The sequence below is a fragment of the Mchenga conophoros genome, linkage group LG10 (genome assembly GCF_057382185.1).
Source record: "Mchenga conophoros isolate Kocher_MC1m ecotype Shallow Benthic linkage group LG10, M_conophoros_male_GT1.1, whole genome shotgun sequence".
Taxonomy (NCBI): Eukaryota; Metazoa; Chordata; class Actinopteri; order Cichliformes; family Cichlidae; genus Mchenga; species Mchenga conophoros.
In genome coordinates, this window is record NC_140535.1 from 17,409,617 (window position 1) to 17,427,884 (window position 18,268).

Consider the following 18,268-nt stretch of genomic DNA (forward strand, 5'->3'; position numbering starts at 1 on the left):
TTTGGATATATTGTTTAAATGCCCTCATTCCAGTTAGCTTACACAGGGCTGATCTTCACTTTGAACATTTTATAACAAGGAGTACAGCTAAGAAAATAGCGCCTTTACCCGTACCAGTATACCTTATTTTGGTTTATTTGGGTTTTTTTTAAGTCATTTATTTCTGTATAAAAATAATGTGATCTTAACAAATATAGGTTTCAGTTAGTTAAAATGTATCTAGCAGCCCTATTAGACAAAAAATATGTGTAATTTTGAGATTTTGCATCTGACTCTTTTTATGTGAAACAGCTCAACTAAGTGCAGGAAGTTGTTTTTTCACTTTTCACTTTTTCATTGAAAATGATGACAAAGAGGGAAAAAAGGTGACTACTGTGGAACTAATTTGGTATGACCAGTAGCAAAATAAACATTGACAGCAGAACTTGTCCACGGTTCAGATATAGGCCTTGATCTTTCCTATGTGAAGTCTGCATGTTCTCCACCTCCCCGTGTGGGTCATCTGTTTTCCACCCGCAGTCCACCCACATGCACGCCAGGTGGACCGTAGATTATCTGTGACTACGAGTATCGTGGCGTCCACCCGTCCTGTGGAGACTGATGATCTGTCTACGACGCTCCTCTGATTTCCACTGGTGCATTCTGGGAAAGGTTGCAGCCTTGTGCAGCTTGTTTGTCCACATGTTCCTGCACAGGTTTTGCACTTGAATCCTGCACGAAGTTTCCATTTTGAGCGTGGGAGTTTTTTTTGGTTTTTTTAAAAAAGGGTTTGCCCGACAGCTTTTTCTGATTTTTTTTCCCCTCTTTTTTTAATGAAGTGTTTTACGAACCAGTCCTCCAAGTGAGACATCAGGTGATGAAGTGGTTCTGATCAATGGGTAAACCTGGAAATATTTTAGGAATATTTGGACCTATGATAATAAATAGGTGTGGTGTTGTCTTGGGAGCATTACTTTTTTTTAAGGAATTTTGGCAGAACAGCGTGACATCGTAAATTTACCGTAGTAAAATTTTACCTCTAAAATGAAATGCTAGGTATAAATAACACCTTTTATCGACTTATCTCATCGCGATTTAACCAAGTGGATTTATGTCTTTGTTTGTTCATTGAATGGATGGATGTTGTACTTTATTCACAAAGTAATTTTTGCCCAGCAATGACACGCTATTTGATATATTTTGGTATACTGCATGTGTAAAGAACAAAACATTTTTTGGTTATATAGTGTTCTGATTTATTCGTGCTCTTCACTCATACTGGCAATGACGCACAGACTGATATCATTTGTTTGCTTCTCTATCCTAATAAGCATGGGAATTAACCTCTAATGTAGTAGCCAAACCAGAGGTGAGCTTCTGCAGTAAGCAACGCACTTCTCCAGCCGGAGGGTATAGTATGTCTTTACGGAAAACAGCCAATCTGGCATGTGAAGAAGAACGTTTTCACGGGACTCTATGTACTAGATTAGATTAGATTAGATTAGATTAGATTAGATAGAACTTTATTAATCCCTCGGGTGGGTTCCTCTGGGAAATTCGATTTCCAAAAAAGCACAGCACCGACAGAAGTTACAGAGTTACAGAATATTATATATATATATATATACACACACACACACACACACACACACACACATACATATATAAATACAGAGACAATATAAATAAAATATACGAAGGGGATAAATAGAATAAATAGGAATAAAAAAATAAAAAATAAAAATACAAGTGAATTGCACATTTCAAGTATTGAGGTCTATTGCACTGTTGACTATTTACAAAAGTATTGCACAAAAGGTATTGCACAGTGAGGTGAAGAGGCACTACAGCTTAGTTGTTCCCCCCTCCTTTGTCCTCCTGTTTCCCCTCCCTCTCCCCTCCAGAGAGGAGTTAAACAGTCTGATGGCGTGTGGGACAAAGGAGTTTTTAAGTCTGTTAGTTCTTGTCTTGGGGAGAAGCAACCTGTCACTGAACAGACTCTTCTGGTTGTTAATGGCCGTGTGCAGAGGATGCCCAGCATTGTCCATAATGTCCATCAGTTTCTTTAATGTCCTTTTCTCTGCCACTGTCACCAGAGTGTCCAGCTTCATGCCGACCACAGAGCTAGCCCTCCTGATCAGACTATGTACGCCCTATTGCTTTGTTCAGCATTAAGAAGATATATAGCAGCCAGGTGCTGCTAGTCAATTGAACATGATTAATTGATGTTCAGTTAATGTGTGAGCACCTGTATAAAAGCAGATGTTTTGGAAGTTTGCTAGTTGCTAATGTTAACAGTAAGCTATAATCTTCCTAGAAGCAAATGTCCCAGCAAATACTTCAGAAGAACAGACTGTGCAATGTTTAGAGAGATTCGAAAAAATCCAAAACTAGATCTCAGACTCCAAACCTGAGTTGGCATGTTAACTGGTTAAGTTCATGGCAGTACAATACACACACACACACACACACCTCATACGCACTGTCACTGGTGGACCATGACCACCTCTATGTATCGGTGTTCTAGACTAAATGTGAAGCCATCTGTCTGACAGCTAAAGCTTGGCAGAAAGTGGGTTTTGCAATAAGACAATAATCCCAAGCACAGCAGCAATTCTGCAACAGAACGGCTAAAAAAAGGACAAGAATCAAGATGCTACAGTGACCTAGTCAGACCAAGTTCAGACCTTCACGCGATTGAGATGCAGAATGATGTGAGAGACTGATAGAGGCTGGGATGAAAAGTATAAAAGTATAGGATGCAATTAATTCAAGGTATTGCTGCTAAAGATGTTTCTACAAGCTTCTGAATCAGGGAGTGTGCTTAGTTTTCACAGGACTGACATTACTTACAGTAAACCCAGTGGCTATGCTTGATAAAATGAGTGTCAGGCTGCTGAAGCCAATATATTGTCAGTGTAAAACTCTTACCAGCCGAAGACTTCTCTATGCCTAACAGCCACATTCTCCCAAGGTACTAACATCGTCTGACAGCAGGTACACAATTTCCATCACATGTCAGTATCTGACATGTGAGGTGCACTCCACCCTTCTCAAGCCCAATCCTGCCACAGTGAACCTTTCTCAGCACTCTCATTCCTCTAAACATCCCTATTTTGATTCCGATGAGCAGACTTCATCCCAAACAGATATCTGTTCAATGGGGGGGATTAAGTGCAGATACATGACATTTCAGGCCACTCCAAGGACCTGAGTCGAGGCATAAACACCTCCTACGCTACTTCAGGGAAATATTTATCTTTGCTCATAGAACTTGTTGAGATAATGTCAACACTCCTTTTGAGAAACAATTACATTTGTACATGAAAGACTAAGAGTCCTTGTGGAATTACAAGTGTGGCATTTAAGTAACTCTTTAAGAAAAACTAGAGATACACACATAAAAGTCATATTAGTCTTGCAGAGATACAAGAAAAACTAACAAATTTTTATTAAATGAAAATCCTCTTCATGTTCATTTATCATGACGTTTCCTTGTTTTGACTGCAAATTATTGTTTATTCATCTGGCTGTGGCTATAAAGGAAATAAAGCTGACGTTATAAAGGATCCACTGGGTCAGCTGGAGGTAATTTGTCATTTTCTTCTCTGTGTTTTTTCTCAGTGACCACAACGCTATCTCCAGGCTCAGGCCATGCCAGAAAATGCAACGACACAGAGAGAGCCTACTGTGTGAATGGCGGCGACTGTTACTTCTTCCATGGTATAAATCAGCTTTCCTGCAAGTGAGTAATCTCTTCTATCCTTTTCTTTTCAAGTATTTTTCTTCTTGGCCGTTGTTGTTTGACAGATGTTTTGTCCCACAGTCCAAATTAGAGGCTCTTTTACGGCATCTTGACTTTGATAATCATCTTCAGCTATCTAACTACAAGTTTTTACCTTGCTTTTTGTTTTTGTGGTATAGCTCGATTCCCCTTCCTTCTTTCAGCAGCAGCAGCGACGCATCACAGGAATATGCTGCCAGTTTGTCTAACTACCCACCTGTTGTGTATTTTAACACTAATAATGGAGTGAGGCGATGGTGTGCTCATCCTTTTAAGTCATGTTTAGTGTACAGGAGTGCCGCACATTAAAAGGCTTTTCAAAATGTCATGAGTCACTGGTTTAGTCGCGAGCAAATATTTATGCCTGTTAGAGGCCCCCAATGAGGTAAATAGAATCATTGCTTACATTTGGCAAAGGGGATCAAGACCTGTGTGTAAAGTGCGTTGGAGGAACCATGCATCTTAGCTTTTCAGGAGGAAAACAGGTTGACATTATCACGGAAACAACCTTTTTTTTCTTTGACATTTACATGTGAGTTTGTGTTAGCCTCGAAATCAACATTATTTGGGACCATGTGCACGAGAGGTTAAGCTAAACAAGTGGTTTTCTTTGTAGAGGACTAACAGTTTTTGTTGTTTTTTAAAAATTTATTTTAAGAGATGAAACAACCACTTTCTTGATTAGTCATTTAGTAATCAGAAAAACGCCCTGCAACTACTTGCATTAACTATTACTCATTTTTAGTCATAAAAGCCAGATGTTCACTGGTTTTAGATTTGGGAATGACTATTGGCTGGTTATCTGCTGCTATTTTAAAATAAAATCATTGATTTTGGGCTGTAGATCAAACAAAACAAGCAATTTCAAAACCGTTCCTTTGGAAACTGTGACTGTTATTTAGAGTTTCTTACATTTATTGGACCCAAATACAGTTGTATTCAGAATTTTATTTACACTCAATATGGGCATGAACGTCATGGTAATTTTGGCTTTTAATGATTTAGTTGAACAACATACATCTTTCATGACTTTAAAAACAAATATTTGGTGCACAAGTTTAAATTTATGTAAGATTTTCACTACCTTTCCTACGTACATTTGGTTAAATGTACATTAGAAAGTTACACCTCAATCAGACACTTTTGGTAGCAGTTAACAACCTGGATTAATTCTGTCTGGATATTTGACCACTCTTCTTGGCAGAATTGGTAGAGTTTGTTTAAAGTGGTTGGTTTCCTGGCACAGGCCCAACTTTTAACTTCACTTTTTGATGTGTCTGTGGGATCATTTTCTTGTTGGAACATGCAACTGTCTACACGTTTCAACTGTCTAGCTGTTGATCTAAGGTGAAGGTAGCAGGTAGTCCTACTTCTATATTATTCCATTCACTTTGTGTAATCTACCACTGCCACTGGTGAGTGCATGTAAACCTTTGAGCACAGCTGTATGTATTAGTTAATCAAAAGGAAAAAAAATAGGTTACCTTAGTTGTAAAAATCAGTTAAACCTTATTGTGTAGTTACAAAACAAATGACATCTGCTTGCATTGTTGTCAGATATTCTGATGTATTTTCTCTTCAACCATATGCTAACATAATCCTTTTGGCTGATTTGATATAGAGCTGAAACACTAGCAAGGCTTTCTGTGCCCAGTTGGCCGCAGGAAGAATGCTCGACGAGCAAGCAGGACATGGCTGCAACAGCCGTTCAATACGCTGTGTACAAATTGGAGGCAGCAATAACTCAATTGCTGCAGCTAATTCACTCACGGCTGGGGCATGGGTCCAGAAAAGTTGGATAATGCAGTGGTGAAGGCCTGCAGGGATTTGTTGCCCCACAGCCATCTCATTCAATATAGGCCAGGCTTCAGTGGGTATTACTCTCTGGCTAAACAAGTCCTGCAGACAGCTAGTCCTACTTTTATTCCCAGCTCCTTCACTTTCAGATAGAAACTTTTAGGTTGAGGTAAGGTGATGTGATAAGGTGAAATGATGTGAAGAGTGTTGAAAGTTGAAACCTGCTGTTATTTTCATGCAAAGCATGCATAATGTGCAGAAAAAAGAACTGTATTTGTTAGTTGTGTACATTCAGTCAGGACCACTGCAGCCAAAAAGGGAAAATAATTATTTCCATCTGCAGGACTCTGGCGTGCAGAAGATTATTAGTATGGCTCTAATCTGGGACTTTTCTACACTTTTAGTTGCTTACAAGGAAGGTGAAAGCAACTTAAATAGGTACCGCATATGAAATTTGATGATTGAACATGCAAGAATATCAGCTTAAGCATAAGGTGAAAAAAGCTGGCAGTGAGATCTTCTGATGTGCTTGGATTGCAAGCCAATCTTGACATTGTGGCTTCCCTCAACTAATTATGTGCTTGTTATATTTTTGAATCAGCTGAAACGGCTCGAATAAAGGTGCTCAAAATTTGACTGAGATGGTTTTAAATCGGGCGTATACTCCACAGGTCTCACAGATCTCCTGGGTAATGCTCGTTACAGATACCTGATTTTTTTTTTCTGTCTTTCAGTTTGCTTCCTACTGTCTGACCAGCGGTCCAAATCCAACAAAATTACGTTTATAATGATTCAAAACAAGGAAAAGCAGCAAACCATCAGAGACACAGTGATTAGAAGTTTTACTATTATGTAATAAATTGACTGTTTCAGTTCTATACATGATGATACAAGTACAATGAAAGTTGTTGAACAGAAGTGTCTTCCTAAGAGAACGATAGTTATCACTTCTTTATGGAACTTATTAGAAGGGTAATGAGTTGAGAAAGTTCAGTGTATCTACAGTTTGTAGAACATTTTCATAAACATTGCAAAGTGTTTGTTTTCCTCCTGAAAGTTACATGTTTATTTTCTGCACCTCTGTGGTCATTTGCACCCCGTGACAGTTTATTTCCTTCATCTTTCAGCCAAGTTTCCTCGACCTAGGTGGCGCAATCCCCCCCCCCCCGCCCAGTTAAACACCATCACTCAGGATGAGTAACTCATTGCCGAATATTTATGGTGCTCCCAGGAGGCACTGTGTGGACCCAGTAAATCACATTTGTTGGATCAGTGGTCTAGTTGTGGCTCTGGGTAGATTGTTGGTGGCCCTGAAAAGACCAACTTCTCATCCAAATTGAGATTATAATGAGGAAATGTGGTTTAACCCAACGCTCCTGATGGTGATGATAGTCTGTCCTCAGTAACAAAAACCTAACGCAGCCACACATTTGAAACTTTGGTCTTGACGCTGACTTCAAAGAACAGCTGAACACATCCTCGCGTGTTTACCAAGAAACATTTACATATTCATTTTTTTTTCCTTTCCAAGCTGGAAATTAAAATTTGGGATTTTATTTCCTTATTTCCTGATCTGACTGCTTTAACACTCTGTGCTCTGGTATCAGTTATAAAACAGTCACGTTTGCAGGTTATGGATACATCCACAAGGATTCCAACAGGCTCCAAGAGAAAGAGAAACATTTCCCAACTTTCAGCTCTGTTTCACTGCTTTCCAAGGAATGATTTATTGATTACCTATAAAACATTGCCTGGTTTATCCCAAGCTACATTCTTATTCTCCATACACTCATGAAAATTGCTCTTCTCTCATCCCATAGACAGAGTTCAGAAAGCCATGGGACTGTCAGTATCCTGAATCACATTTATCTCTTTTTATAAAAGCCCATATTATTATTATTATATGTCATTATATATGTTTTTTTTTGGTTCTTTCTCTTTTCTTCTTCTTTTTTAATTCCGCTGCCAAGATGAGAGCCCAGGCTGAAGTATATTTTTACCCTTTTTTGTTTGTCAGTGTGTCTGTAAGGGGGGGGAGCTGCTAGCTTATCAGAGAGATGCAGCATCTGCTAAGCATTACATTTTTGTGCAGATTGAGATCAATTTAAAACTGCGAAATTGGGCACGTTCATCAGCAGAGGATGCCCTCCTTGCTTTGTTTGCACTTTACTGTGAGTTTGGTAGCAGTTTTTTTGTTGTTGCTGTTACTTGTTTTGTTGTGTGTTTAAACATGCTGTGACATTTTGCAGAAATGTGTGTGAAGGGATTCAAGCCCCTGAAATCAACCTCACTCTCTGTGTGTTTTTTTTTCCTTTTCCATAACACTTGTCTGCTCCTTCCCAGATGTCCGGATGGATACTTCGGCCCTCGATGCTTACAGACTGAGCCACTGCGGGTGTACATGCCCAATCCTTTCAAAAGTATGTTCAAATGATATGAGCAGCTGACAACAGAGACACAGTTGTCACTGGATTACCTCTGTGGACTCTTGCTGCCCTCCTCACCCCCCCCCCCCCACTCCCCACCCCCCCCCACCAGATCTCTTCCTCTTTCTCCTCCTCTTCCTCCTTCTCAGGTCAACACGCATTGAGCTGTGCACTACACCATGCACACGATGGTGTCATCCAAAGGGAACACTCTGCTTCTGCTGTCTGTAGATGTTCTGTTGTTCTAATTCTGTGTCTCTCTTCCTCTCTCCCCCCTCTTCTCCCCCCCTTCCCTTCTTTCTCACTTTTTCTTACTCACACTGTCCTTTTCACTCCACTCTCTCCCCCTCTATTTTCTTCCTTTCTCTCACTCTTTCACCACCCTCTTCCTCCTTCTCTCTTTCTTCGGCTTTGTTTCTTTCCATCAGGTGTCCAAATGACTTTACTGGTGATCGCTGTCAAACCTACGTTATGGCCAGTTTCTACCGTATGTCAATTTCCTCTTCTGTCACTGTCAGTCTGTCCTCGTGTCACGCGTGCATGCTGGGTGTAGAGACCGCATTAATTTCCTGTTATTACCTAATAGTTTTGTCTGTGTCTGCTCTGGTGACTCATTCACAAGCTGGCATAGATTAGTGGAGTCTGTTACTGTGTTTGGTCTGCATGTAATATTGTGTGCCCTTTGACTCAGTGCAGTGCGTTGCATGCGCATTCGCAGAATAAGAGTTCGTAGCGAGGCCGACAGCAGCGAGTCAGGGTGTGAGTTTGCTTTGTGCAAGTTGATTTGCACATCGCAAGTTGCATGTAACGACACAGTCTAATGGCAAAATAATTACAAAAGGACTTTGTTTAGCCCACTTACTAATGATGCCTGTTCTCGCAATCAGCTTGAAACATGCAAGCACGTTTGACCCTAAGTAGAGCTTGTATGGAAAGCCAGGCCCAAACAATTAGTCGCAACTAACAAGCATGACAAATGACTGGCTCTATCAGGTGGAGCACTAACTGATAACAGCAAGCTTGTAAAGAGCCCTTATTTGAGAGGCTGCAACCAGCTGAAGCTGAAATGATGGTGCATTTCTTTCTACTAGGATTTATTAACTATTGATAAACAGGTGTGAAAGCGTAACCGTTATCATCAATATAAAGATCAAATATGAAAATGAAAAAACAAAATCACACTGATTTGATTTGATGTCGGAGATAATCATGGATTCCAAAAGAAAAGGCCCACTTACCGCAAAACTTTACAGCACCTGCCTCGCATTAGTTCAAAATTAGCCAAGATGGTAAATGTGAAGCACTATTTGTTTAACTTTGAGACCAGTGGATAACTTGCGGAGGACCTAAATCACAGCCAGCCTGTAGAAAACACTAAGCTTTGTTAGGTCCACACAAGAACATTTAGCCAATTACATCTGCTATAACACGCTGATCCAGAAGAAACAAAATGGTGTTCGCACGACAGATAGTCCAAACACTGTACTGGAGTGCCATGTCAAGCAGCTTTAGTAGCCTGGGGTTAGAGAACTAAACCCTGCACCATCCCACACGGCAACATCTGCAAACACATCTATCAACTGCGTTGTTATACTAAGATTAGAGGACGTTTTGTGGACGACTATGGCCTGATTGATATTGCCCTTAAGGGTTTTAGCTTTAAAAACCAACCACATGGTGGGGATTCTTGTGGAGCGTTTAAATGTCAGTATTACTTGATTGGTGATTACTTGTACAGTGGGAGACGTGACATTAATGAAACGTAACGACTGAAATTTCAAAAAGTCTGGACTTGATTCTTTAGGGAAAGCACTGCATGCACAGGGTTCAAGTATAAAAATGATATATAATTAAATCCAAATCCTGTCATTTATGCTGGATAATGGCAGCATCATGCCTTTGCAAGCCCATATGGTTGCGATTTAATGTAACATTGCATTCAGAAAATAACAAACTGCATCTGCGTTTGGAGTTTCCTAATGCTCATCCCTGTAGTCTGACTTTTCAAGCTTACACATTCTGTTTGTTGTATATTGGCACAGAGTACAATACCCCCAAAAAACCCCTTCTTAAGTACAAGTAATTTCATCTCACATTAAGTTGTAATGCACTGTGCTGAAATTGCTTGTTTTTCTGGCAAAGCAGACAGTGTTGTGTGGGAGCTTTTTTTTCCTCCCCCGTACACTCACACACTTTTTCTACATTCTGTTTAACTTCAGCGCAGCTGTGCATCAAGGACAGCGTTTATTTCCTGTTCTCATCCAGCTACACAAGTACAGACCAGCCTTGTATTATTTGCTTTGCATGGTTATACAACCAAGTAATCAAAAAACAGACAGAAGATGATAAAAACAAATAGTAAAACAATGAGAGAGAAAAAAAAGCGTGCACCCTCTTTCCGTTACAACACTATCATGGGAACAGCTTGGCTTTTAGTCTTTACAATCAAGTAGAACTGCTAAAATTTTAGTTTAAAAGGCAGACCCTTGTGCTCACGCACATCCGTTTCATAGTTAAAAACCTGCGTCCCGAAAGGGGCACCTCCCATCCCCAGGAGATAAAAAAGAGAAGGAGGATGGCTTTTTTTCTCCTCAGCCATAAGTGCTTGGATTAAATAAGAGCATGTTGTCATAAGAACAGCTGGGAATTGCTTTAGCCCAAGTAAAGCAAGTGAGGAGCCAGAAATATGGACTTGCTAGCTGGTACGACATCCCTGTGGCCTCTATCTGCCATACAATATAAAGTCAAGCCATAATTCTTCTTATTCTTCATGATTATTCCAACACAGTGCACATACACTCCTTTTAACTTGCCTGTTCATGTGATGGGTGTGTCCTGGAATTGACAGTGTTGCATTTTTAGAAAGCAGAAAACTGAAAGCACAGGTAATCTCGGTAGATGACGCATATTTTCCCAAACAGTTGCTATGCACCTAATATCCCATTCCCTTTTAGGATTTTGTTTGGTTATGCAATGATATGGCGCTCCATAAAACATAAACCTCAAGACTTACTTGTAAAACATAAAACTGTGGCGCAAGATAAATACAGTCCCTCAGAAGTGGCTGCATGCTTGGGCAAAATTCTGCATCATTGCATTTGGAAAGAAAATAAGCGGGGTTAATTCAGCTCCCTCACGTGCCGCCGGAGACGCTACGTGTGATTATAAATGGAGACTGAGGATGACAAAGCCGACAGCGGTAGTGACTCCAGGCAATCTTTGGTTGTTAAGATTACGAATACGTCCTGTTTGTTTTTAGAGAGCCGCAACTATTGGTAACAGATCCGCCACGAAAGCAGAACAGGCTTAAATAACCCTACACCTACCACAGTGGGTGCATCTATAGGATGTGCTCACCACTAGCACCTGGTTGCTGTCAGGGATCAGCCTTTTATAGGAGTAATAAACACTAAGCGACTCACACAGGGCCACGTCATCTCTCCTTTGATCATATCTGGAAACGTTCCCTTTACTTGGCACTGCATTATTACTGAATTGGACCAACACAGCAACTGGTAACATGTATCAAAAAAAGAGCGAAAACTTATTACTTATTGTAAACTTACTGTTAGTCAGCTTTTTCAGCTAACTCAAAGAAAATTACAAAAAAAGGAAATGATCTTGTTGAGGCCCCGTATGCTGAGATATAGAGTGGATATAATTTTCAAGCAAGAGCAGAATATTGTAGTTTTATTAAGAGTATTAAAAAGTAGTAAAAAGAAATCAAAAATCCCTTTATTAGAATTAGTAGTAGTGATATGTGGTAGTGATACTGATACGTAGTGTGGTTTGAAGTGTGTGTTGCATGCTTGTGTCTCGTCTTAGATAGTACTGACCGTGTCGTGCTGACAATGACCAACAAGTGTTGTGTAATGCCAATTTGTACTTGCTCCACTTCTATATTAGAAGGTGCCGCTCTTAATCTGGTCTTTTGTTTCTTGTGTCTCTCCCCCCCCTCTCCCACCCACCTTCCAACTCTCTGCAATGGCAGAGCATCTTGGGATTGAATTTATGGGTATGGAACAATCCATTTTGATTCTCAGTGCTAGCATAGCTACTAAGATGTCGTTCATTTTGACATTGCTCGTGTTCCGTCTGTGGTGTGACCATATCGTCCCCCGATTAACAAGTCGATCTCTCAAACAATCATGCCATGACTTATTACGGCGACGAACCCTCAGTCAATGCAACTGATCCTTCATCAAACATCATTAACATGGATGTAATCGCCTCCACCTCTCATTCGCGTGCAATGGAAAAATACCATTAACTCAGTTTCCATCTCACTTACAAGAGCATATTTTCCCCTTGGACTTTAGTTCCTCATTCCATCTGTAACAAGCATGATCTGTCATGTTTGGAGCTATACCCAAGGATTTGCTCAATATTAGGATCTATCTTTCCGACCTTCTTGGTCTCATTTCTAGCGTCTCTTTTTTTTTTTCTTTGATATGCCACCTCAGTCTTTCTTTTTATGTGTGATCCTGACCATGCCTCTTACATCATTTCGTCATTAGTGTAGCTGAAATGTAATGTCGGAGTATAAAACATGACACGTTTCTGGTTTGGATCATCCTTCAGGGATGCTGTAAAATGCTGTGATGTGAGCATGCCATGCTATATTTAGAACCTACACTTTCTCCTCTATCAGACACTCTTTCTGCCCTCTTTCATCGTCAGCCTTTGTTTCCTGCTACCTTTTCCAGAAAAGTCCTCTTGTGGTTGGGAGTATAAAATTAATAGTAGATCTCGCTGCTTCAACTACACAAGTGCACTCTAGTAGTAGACCATAAGTGTCATTAAACTAACACAAGTATCGTTTCCTCTGTTTCAAATTCAATATCAGTGGCTAAAAGCAATATTGTTGAAATATCACTGAGTTTGCAGCTAAAAATAAACTGACTTCAGTGATTTATTTATGGCGTCAGAAGGTTGACACAAATTGGTATGCTGATGTAAAATGGCTACTGGTGAATGAAAGGAGGAAACCTGAGATGGTTGCACAGATTCAATTCATTCTTATTACATTATTAATTGGGGACTACACTGCCTCCATTATTTCCCCCCAGGGGAAACAAAGAATCTACGTCAACCTTTTACAAGCTCTTCTCTGGAAAAGCAAAAGCATCAATCAAATTTCATCTTCATTTCATTTCTAATTTCTCTTGTTTGACAAATTTTTTTGCAAAATTGTTGTGATCTCATCGTTGTGTTTCACTGAATGCCTGAGCAGATGATCGCTTCTGTAAGTGAGTGAGTGAGATAGTAGACCACCAAAGACACCAAGACTAAGACTTGTTATTGAATATTTTTCATTTTATCATGCATGGTGCAATTTAAAATAGCTGGTTTTTAGAGTTGTTTGATCGAACAGTCTAACTCTCCAACAGTCCAATGCCCTTCCCCCACCTACGCCGCCTTACTGCAGCGCAGGGAGCAGCAGCAGCATCTGCTGCATTTGTGATTATGCAAAAGAAGAGGTTTAAGTGTGAAGGGAAAGGGGGGATGATGCTTCATTCTGCTCAGGATTTAGTAAAAAATAAAAAAATAGATGTGTAGATGTGACACCATAACCACCTTAAAGAAAAGAAGCTAATTTTTTTCCTCTGTCATTTCTGTGTGCGTGTGTGTGCGTGCGTGTGTGTGTGTGCGTGTGCGTGCGTGTGTGTGTGTGTGTGTGTGTGATGTTGACAGAGGCAGAGGAACTCTACCAGAAAAGAGTCCTGACAATCACGGGTATTTGTGTGGCTCTCTTGGTCGTGGGCATCGTGTGTGTGGTTGCCTACTGTAAAACCAAGTAAGTCCAGATGATGAATGATTTCTGAAGATGTACTCCTGCTCTTTAATTTAATAAATATACAAAACCGTAAATATTCGTGTACTTCCCAGTCCTTGTGACATTCAGCAGGTGGAAATGATAGATTATGTCTTAAAATACACCCTTACTTTATTAGGCATGTTTAAATAGTTACTGTAGGTGTTACAGTAAATCAAAAAGACTTAATAAAAGGTGATTAAATAATAAGGGAATGACCAAGATGTTCTCAACAGGAAACAAAGAAACAGGATGCACAATCATCTGCGACAAAACATGTGTCCAGAACATCCCAATCGTAACTTAGCTAATGGACCCAATCACCCAGGACCCGGCCCGGAGGATATCCCTATGGTAGATGTATGTTTCCGAGGATTCCTTACATTATTGCAGTACACACAGACTAATTTACACCACATGGATTTTGTTCTTTACAATCGTTTTTGTTTTTCACTCTCCACCTGCAGTACATATCAAAGAATGTCCCTGCGACTGAACGTGTTATACGGCCTGCTACAGAGGGCTCATTTCCTGCCAGTCATGCCTCTTCCAGATCTCACAACTCTTCCACACGAGCTCATTCATCAACTCACAGGTGAGCATCCAGTACGTGCGTCATCATAACTGCCTCTTGCAAATAGGGAATCAATCACAAAGTGATAGAAGAGTTTGATTCATCGAGACAAGTTCCTATATTTAAAGGGCACACTCGGTTTTAGTTGATCATTACAATCCGATGTAAGTAAATTGTTAACAGTGCAGAGTATCTGAATAGAATCGTTAAAAAACACACACCAGGAGTCTCGCTGCTGCAGAGTGAGCCAATTGCTGGTGAGGTAAGACAGTCTGTCTGATTTCTGCTGAAAAAGGCAAGCTTTGTTATCTGTAACAGACACGATTTTAAATTTGTAAGTGATCTAAGATGGGAAAAAGTAGTGCTGGCAGAGGAGTCACAGCTGAAAGTATTACCAGGATTTCTCACATGGGAATTTGCAAAGACACAGAGGCCAACGAGTGCTGAATGCATTAGTCTGCACTACTGAAGATTTGGTTTTCTTCTGTTGTTTCTATTGGAAAGCTCTTGTGGACTTCTCTTCAGAAGCAACTTAATCAAAGGGTTTATGACTGACCTGTCGCTGTGAGGGACTAAGTTTTCATATGCAGGTTAGAGAGGAACAGGGTCAAAAGAGATAAGAGCTGAATATCTTGGTACTTTTGCTAACGGATCATGGAATTGCAGTTGAATTGTGGAAATGTTCTTCCTCCAGAGACAGCCGCAGATTTGTTATCAAGCACTCTTTCAAAAAAAAAGGACAAAAAAGTGAAACTTGGACATATTGTGGGGTGTGTGCATGTTAACACCTATTTTTTTTTGTCTTTTTTTTATTGTCAGACATGAGGAACGGACATGGAGCCTGGAACATTCTGACAGTATCCTCTCTGACTCGCCGGGAATGATGTCATCATCCGTGGGGACCAGTAAATGCAGCAGCCCTGCGTGCATGGAGGCTCGAGCACGGCGCGCTGCACACTGTGGTTACTCTGACCCCCATCGGCCGAGGCTGCAGTACGGGGACTCCTTCGACTCGCTGGGAGACTCTCCGCACAGCGACAGGTGGGGACCAGACCTGTGTGGCTGATATGGCACTGGGTTTGTCATGAATATTTTGAGAAGTTTCCTCTCTCTGCTGGTTCTCTCTCAGCCTCGAGAGGCCAGTCAGGGCACTCTGAGAGACTCAGTGGAAACTGACACACAGCAGGCATGATGATGAAATACGCTAAGGTAGGCAAGAGTGAGAAACAGTGCTCATTTCAATGGGAAGAGTATTCCCTGGCCAGTATGCAATTCTAATTGGCTAGTGTTCCCTTTTAATGTTATTTTATTTTATTTAAGGGATGGTGTGACATTTTGTTAAATACACTTGTCTGCCATTTTGCACAGTCAGATTTAAACTCACTTAAGTCAGAAATAGGACAGGTTTAGTGAAAGCTAGCACAAAGAGGAGATTCAGAAACAGTCTGGCAGATACGAAGAAATACGACTTTCATCACCTCCACAGCTGTATCATTTTTATTTCCTGTACTTCATGTAAATATGTCTGTACCAGAGGCACAGAGAAATTAAAGTTCTCACATGACAAATCAGATCAGACCTAAACTTAGATCTAAATAGTGTGCATCTAGGTCTTTCTCTTTATGTGTGTTGCAATTCAATAGTAGTCAGCGTTACATTATTCTGTTGCCTGATTGTGGTACCTAAAATCCCCAAATGCCCTCCTCGGTCTCTGCTGATATTTTGAATTCCAGCACTGTTCACAGCTGACAATCCATCGCTCAGCAAGCCTAGATTAGCAGTGAGCAGAGAGGAAATTTGGGAATTTGGGGGCATGGTTGTTTCTACTGCTTCAACACAACTCCTACAAAGATTTTTAAAGACACTAAGGTTAAGGTTTCTCTCTTCTTCTTCTTCTTCTTCTTCTTCTTCTTCTTCTTCTTCTTCTTCTTCTTCTTCTTTTTAAAACAAATTATTTCTTAGTATGAAGACCTGCTATAAAAGGGTGCTTAACATCACACTCTCAAACATTTTTTTATTCAAATGAAAGTCATTAACGGTGTTGTAACATAATGGTGATTTGAGCCTATGGTCTGCTGTAAAGGTATTGCAATATTTATACAGTGTTACGCACAGGGTAGCTGCATTATTCCCAGGAAAAAAATACTGTATTAACTGAATGTGTTCTAGCCCTTACTGCTACATTACAGCTTCACATTACTGTAAAAACAGACTTTTACTATAGTGTAGATTGTATCAGTGAGCTTTAATGCTCCTAAACATTGTTGTTCAACAAAGCAGCTCTACAGTAAGCCATTAGGAGTTTTAGAGATCATTTCTTCAGCGGCGATTATTGTCTGTCTGTTTTACTAAAACAGCAACAGATTGTTTTGCTGCCGCAGATCATTTGTGACCTGTCAGTATGAATTGCATTTTCTGTGACCAACAGCAACTGTGAGTGCTGCCAAGCTGAAACTGAACTGATCAGGCAGATTTAGTCTTCAGGATCTACATCACTTCTAGTATCTTGCTTCATCCATGCTTGATAACACTTATCATCGCCTAATCCATTTCAGATGGAAAACAGTACTGTGTATTGATAGCTCAAACTGACAAGCTGATCCTAAAGGAAACATAAGATTCCAATGGAAAAGCAGCTGTTTATTTTTTTAAGACTACTTCTCAAAAGTCACTTTGTTGAATATACTTAACCCCTAAGTGAAATGCTTCATACAAAGTGGTACAGTCTAGAAGCATCCAGCAGAACAGTCTGCTCGGTGGGATTCATTATATTGAAAGGCACAATTAGATTTACCTTAGCATGGTTTTCTTACCTTTCCAAACTTAAAATGCATAACAGTCAGACCAAATTATAATCACATTTTAATTGATTAATATATTAACCAGTACTAACATTCTGTTCTGTACCTTTGGCTTTAGTACTGAGCCAAAATGGAAGTATGAAATGGATGTATCAAGGAGGCTGGAGCTCCTATACAGAATCCAAGCCAACTATCAGTACCTAAGAAAACCGAACCGAACAAGACATGTGCTGCCTTTTATCTGCTTGAGTTCTTAACTTAACTGACAATACCCGCATGCAGCATCTGTGCATGACCGCTAGGTTGTGATGCAGCGACAGATTACATGTCCTCAGAGTCATTCCAGGTTGCACGTACGTCTTTGATCATGGTGGCAGTTTCTGCCTCAGCTGAATGAGTGGTGTTGCGGGGATATCTGAGGCTTGTGTCTAATATAGCAGGTTTCCTAAAGGAAATAAAAGTAAATAAATAAAACGCTCTGTACACACAGGTCCAAAGTGAGTCACCGTCAGCCATCCATAAATTCTAACCTGTCTTTCAGGAATGTTTTGAATTGTTGTTGCTTTTTTATTTTTTTTATTTTAATATTACAAATGATGGGAAAACTCTGCATCTGTAGCGTATGCGCTTTCGATGTCTAAATATAGATTCTCAACATTAACTTCAGCAATCAGGCACGATGTTAGTACGCTCATTGAATGGCTAAACGTGGGTTTGTTTTGAAGAGTTTTGTAAAGTATAACTACAGATTTGACTCGTTGATCTTGTTGGGCAGGTTGATCCACGGTTATTAAAGAAGAGAGTTAAGTCCTCATCCTTCTTCCTCGTCAGGACTGAAACCTGGCTGCTCATAGTAGATCATCAGAAAACTGATGTAAATGTTTGCTATTCAAGCTCTGCTGGGGAAAAACATTGAATGTCTGTGTACTAAATCCTGAGCCATGTTGTTATGAAAGATTTCTGTACCAACATTAATAAACATAGTAATGATGGTTTTACTTTTGTCAGTCTTGAACATAAAGCAGTATTGTGCCTGTGTTGGGTTATGCAATCCAGAGCAGATCACAGAGGAGACTCCATGGTGCTGTTACA

General features: G+C 40.2%; 1 protein-coding gene across 4 annotated transcripts in view; it reads left to right on the forward strand.

Annotated features, from left to right (window-relative positions):
• Positions 1–18,268, forward strand: part of nrg2a (neuregulin 2a) — a 79,711-nt gene that overhangs the window by 57,774 nt on the left and 3,669 nt on the right. For 2 of the 4 annotated variants that reach the window (XM_085288962.1, XM_085288965.1), the window contains exons 4-10: positions 3,604–3,724; positions 8,415–8,473; positions 11,978–12,001; positions 13,681–13,783; positions 14,038–14,161; positions 14,269–14,396; positions 15,195–15,416. In XM_085288962.1, coding sequence (XP_085145088.1) covers positions 3,604–3,724; positions 8,415–8,473; positions 11,978–12,001; positions 13,681–13,783; positions 14,038–14,161; positions 14,269–14,396; positions 15,195–15,416 — 781 coding nt within the window. Of the gene's footprint in view, positions 1–3,603; positions 3,725–7,903; positions 7,981–8,414; positions 8,474–11,977; positions 12,002–13,680; positions 13,784–14,037; positions 14,162–14,268; positions 14,397–15,194; positions 15,417–18,268 lie in introns of all 4 variants that reach the window. The other 2 variants (XM_085288963.1, XM_085288964.1) reach the window with 2 other exon arrangements.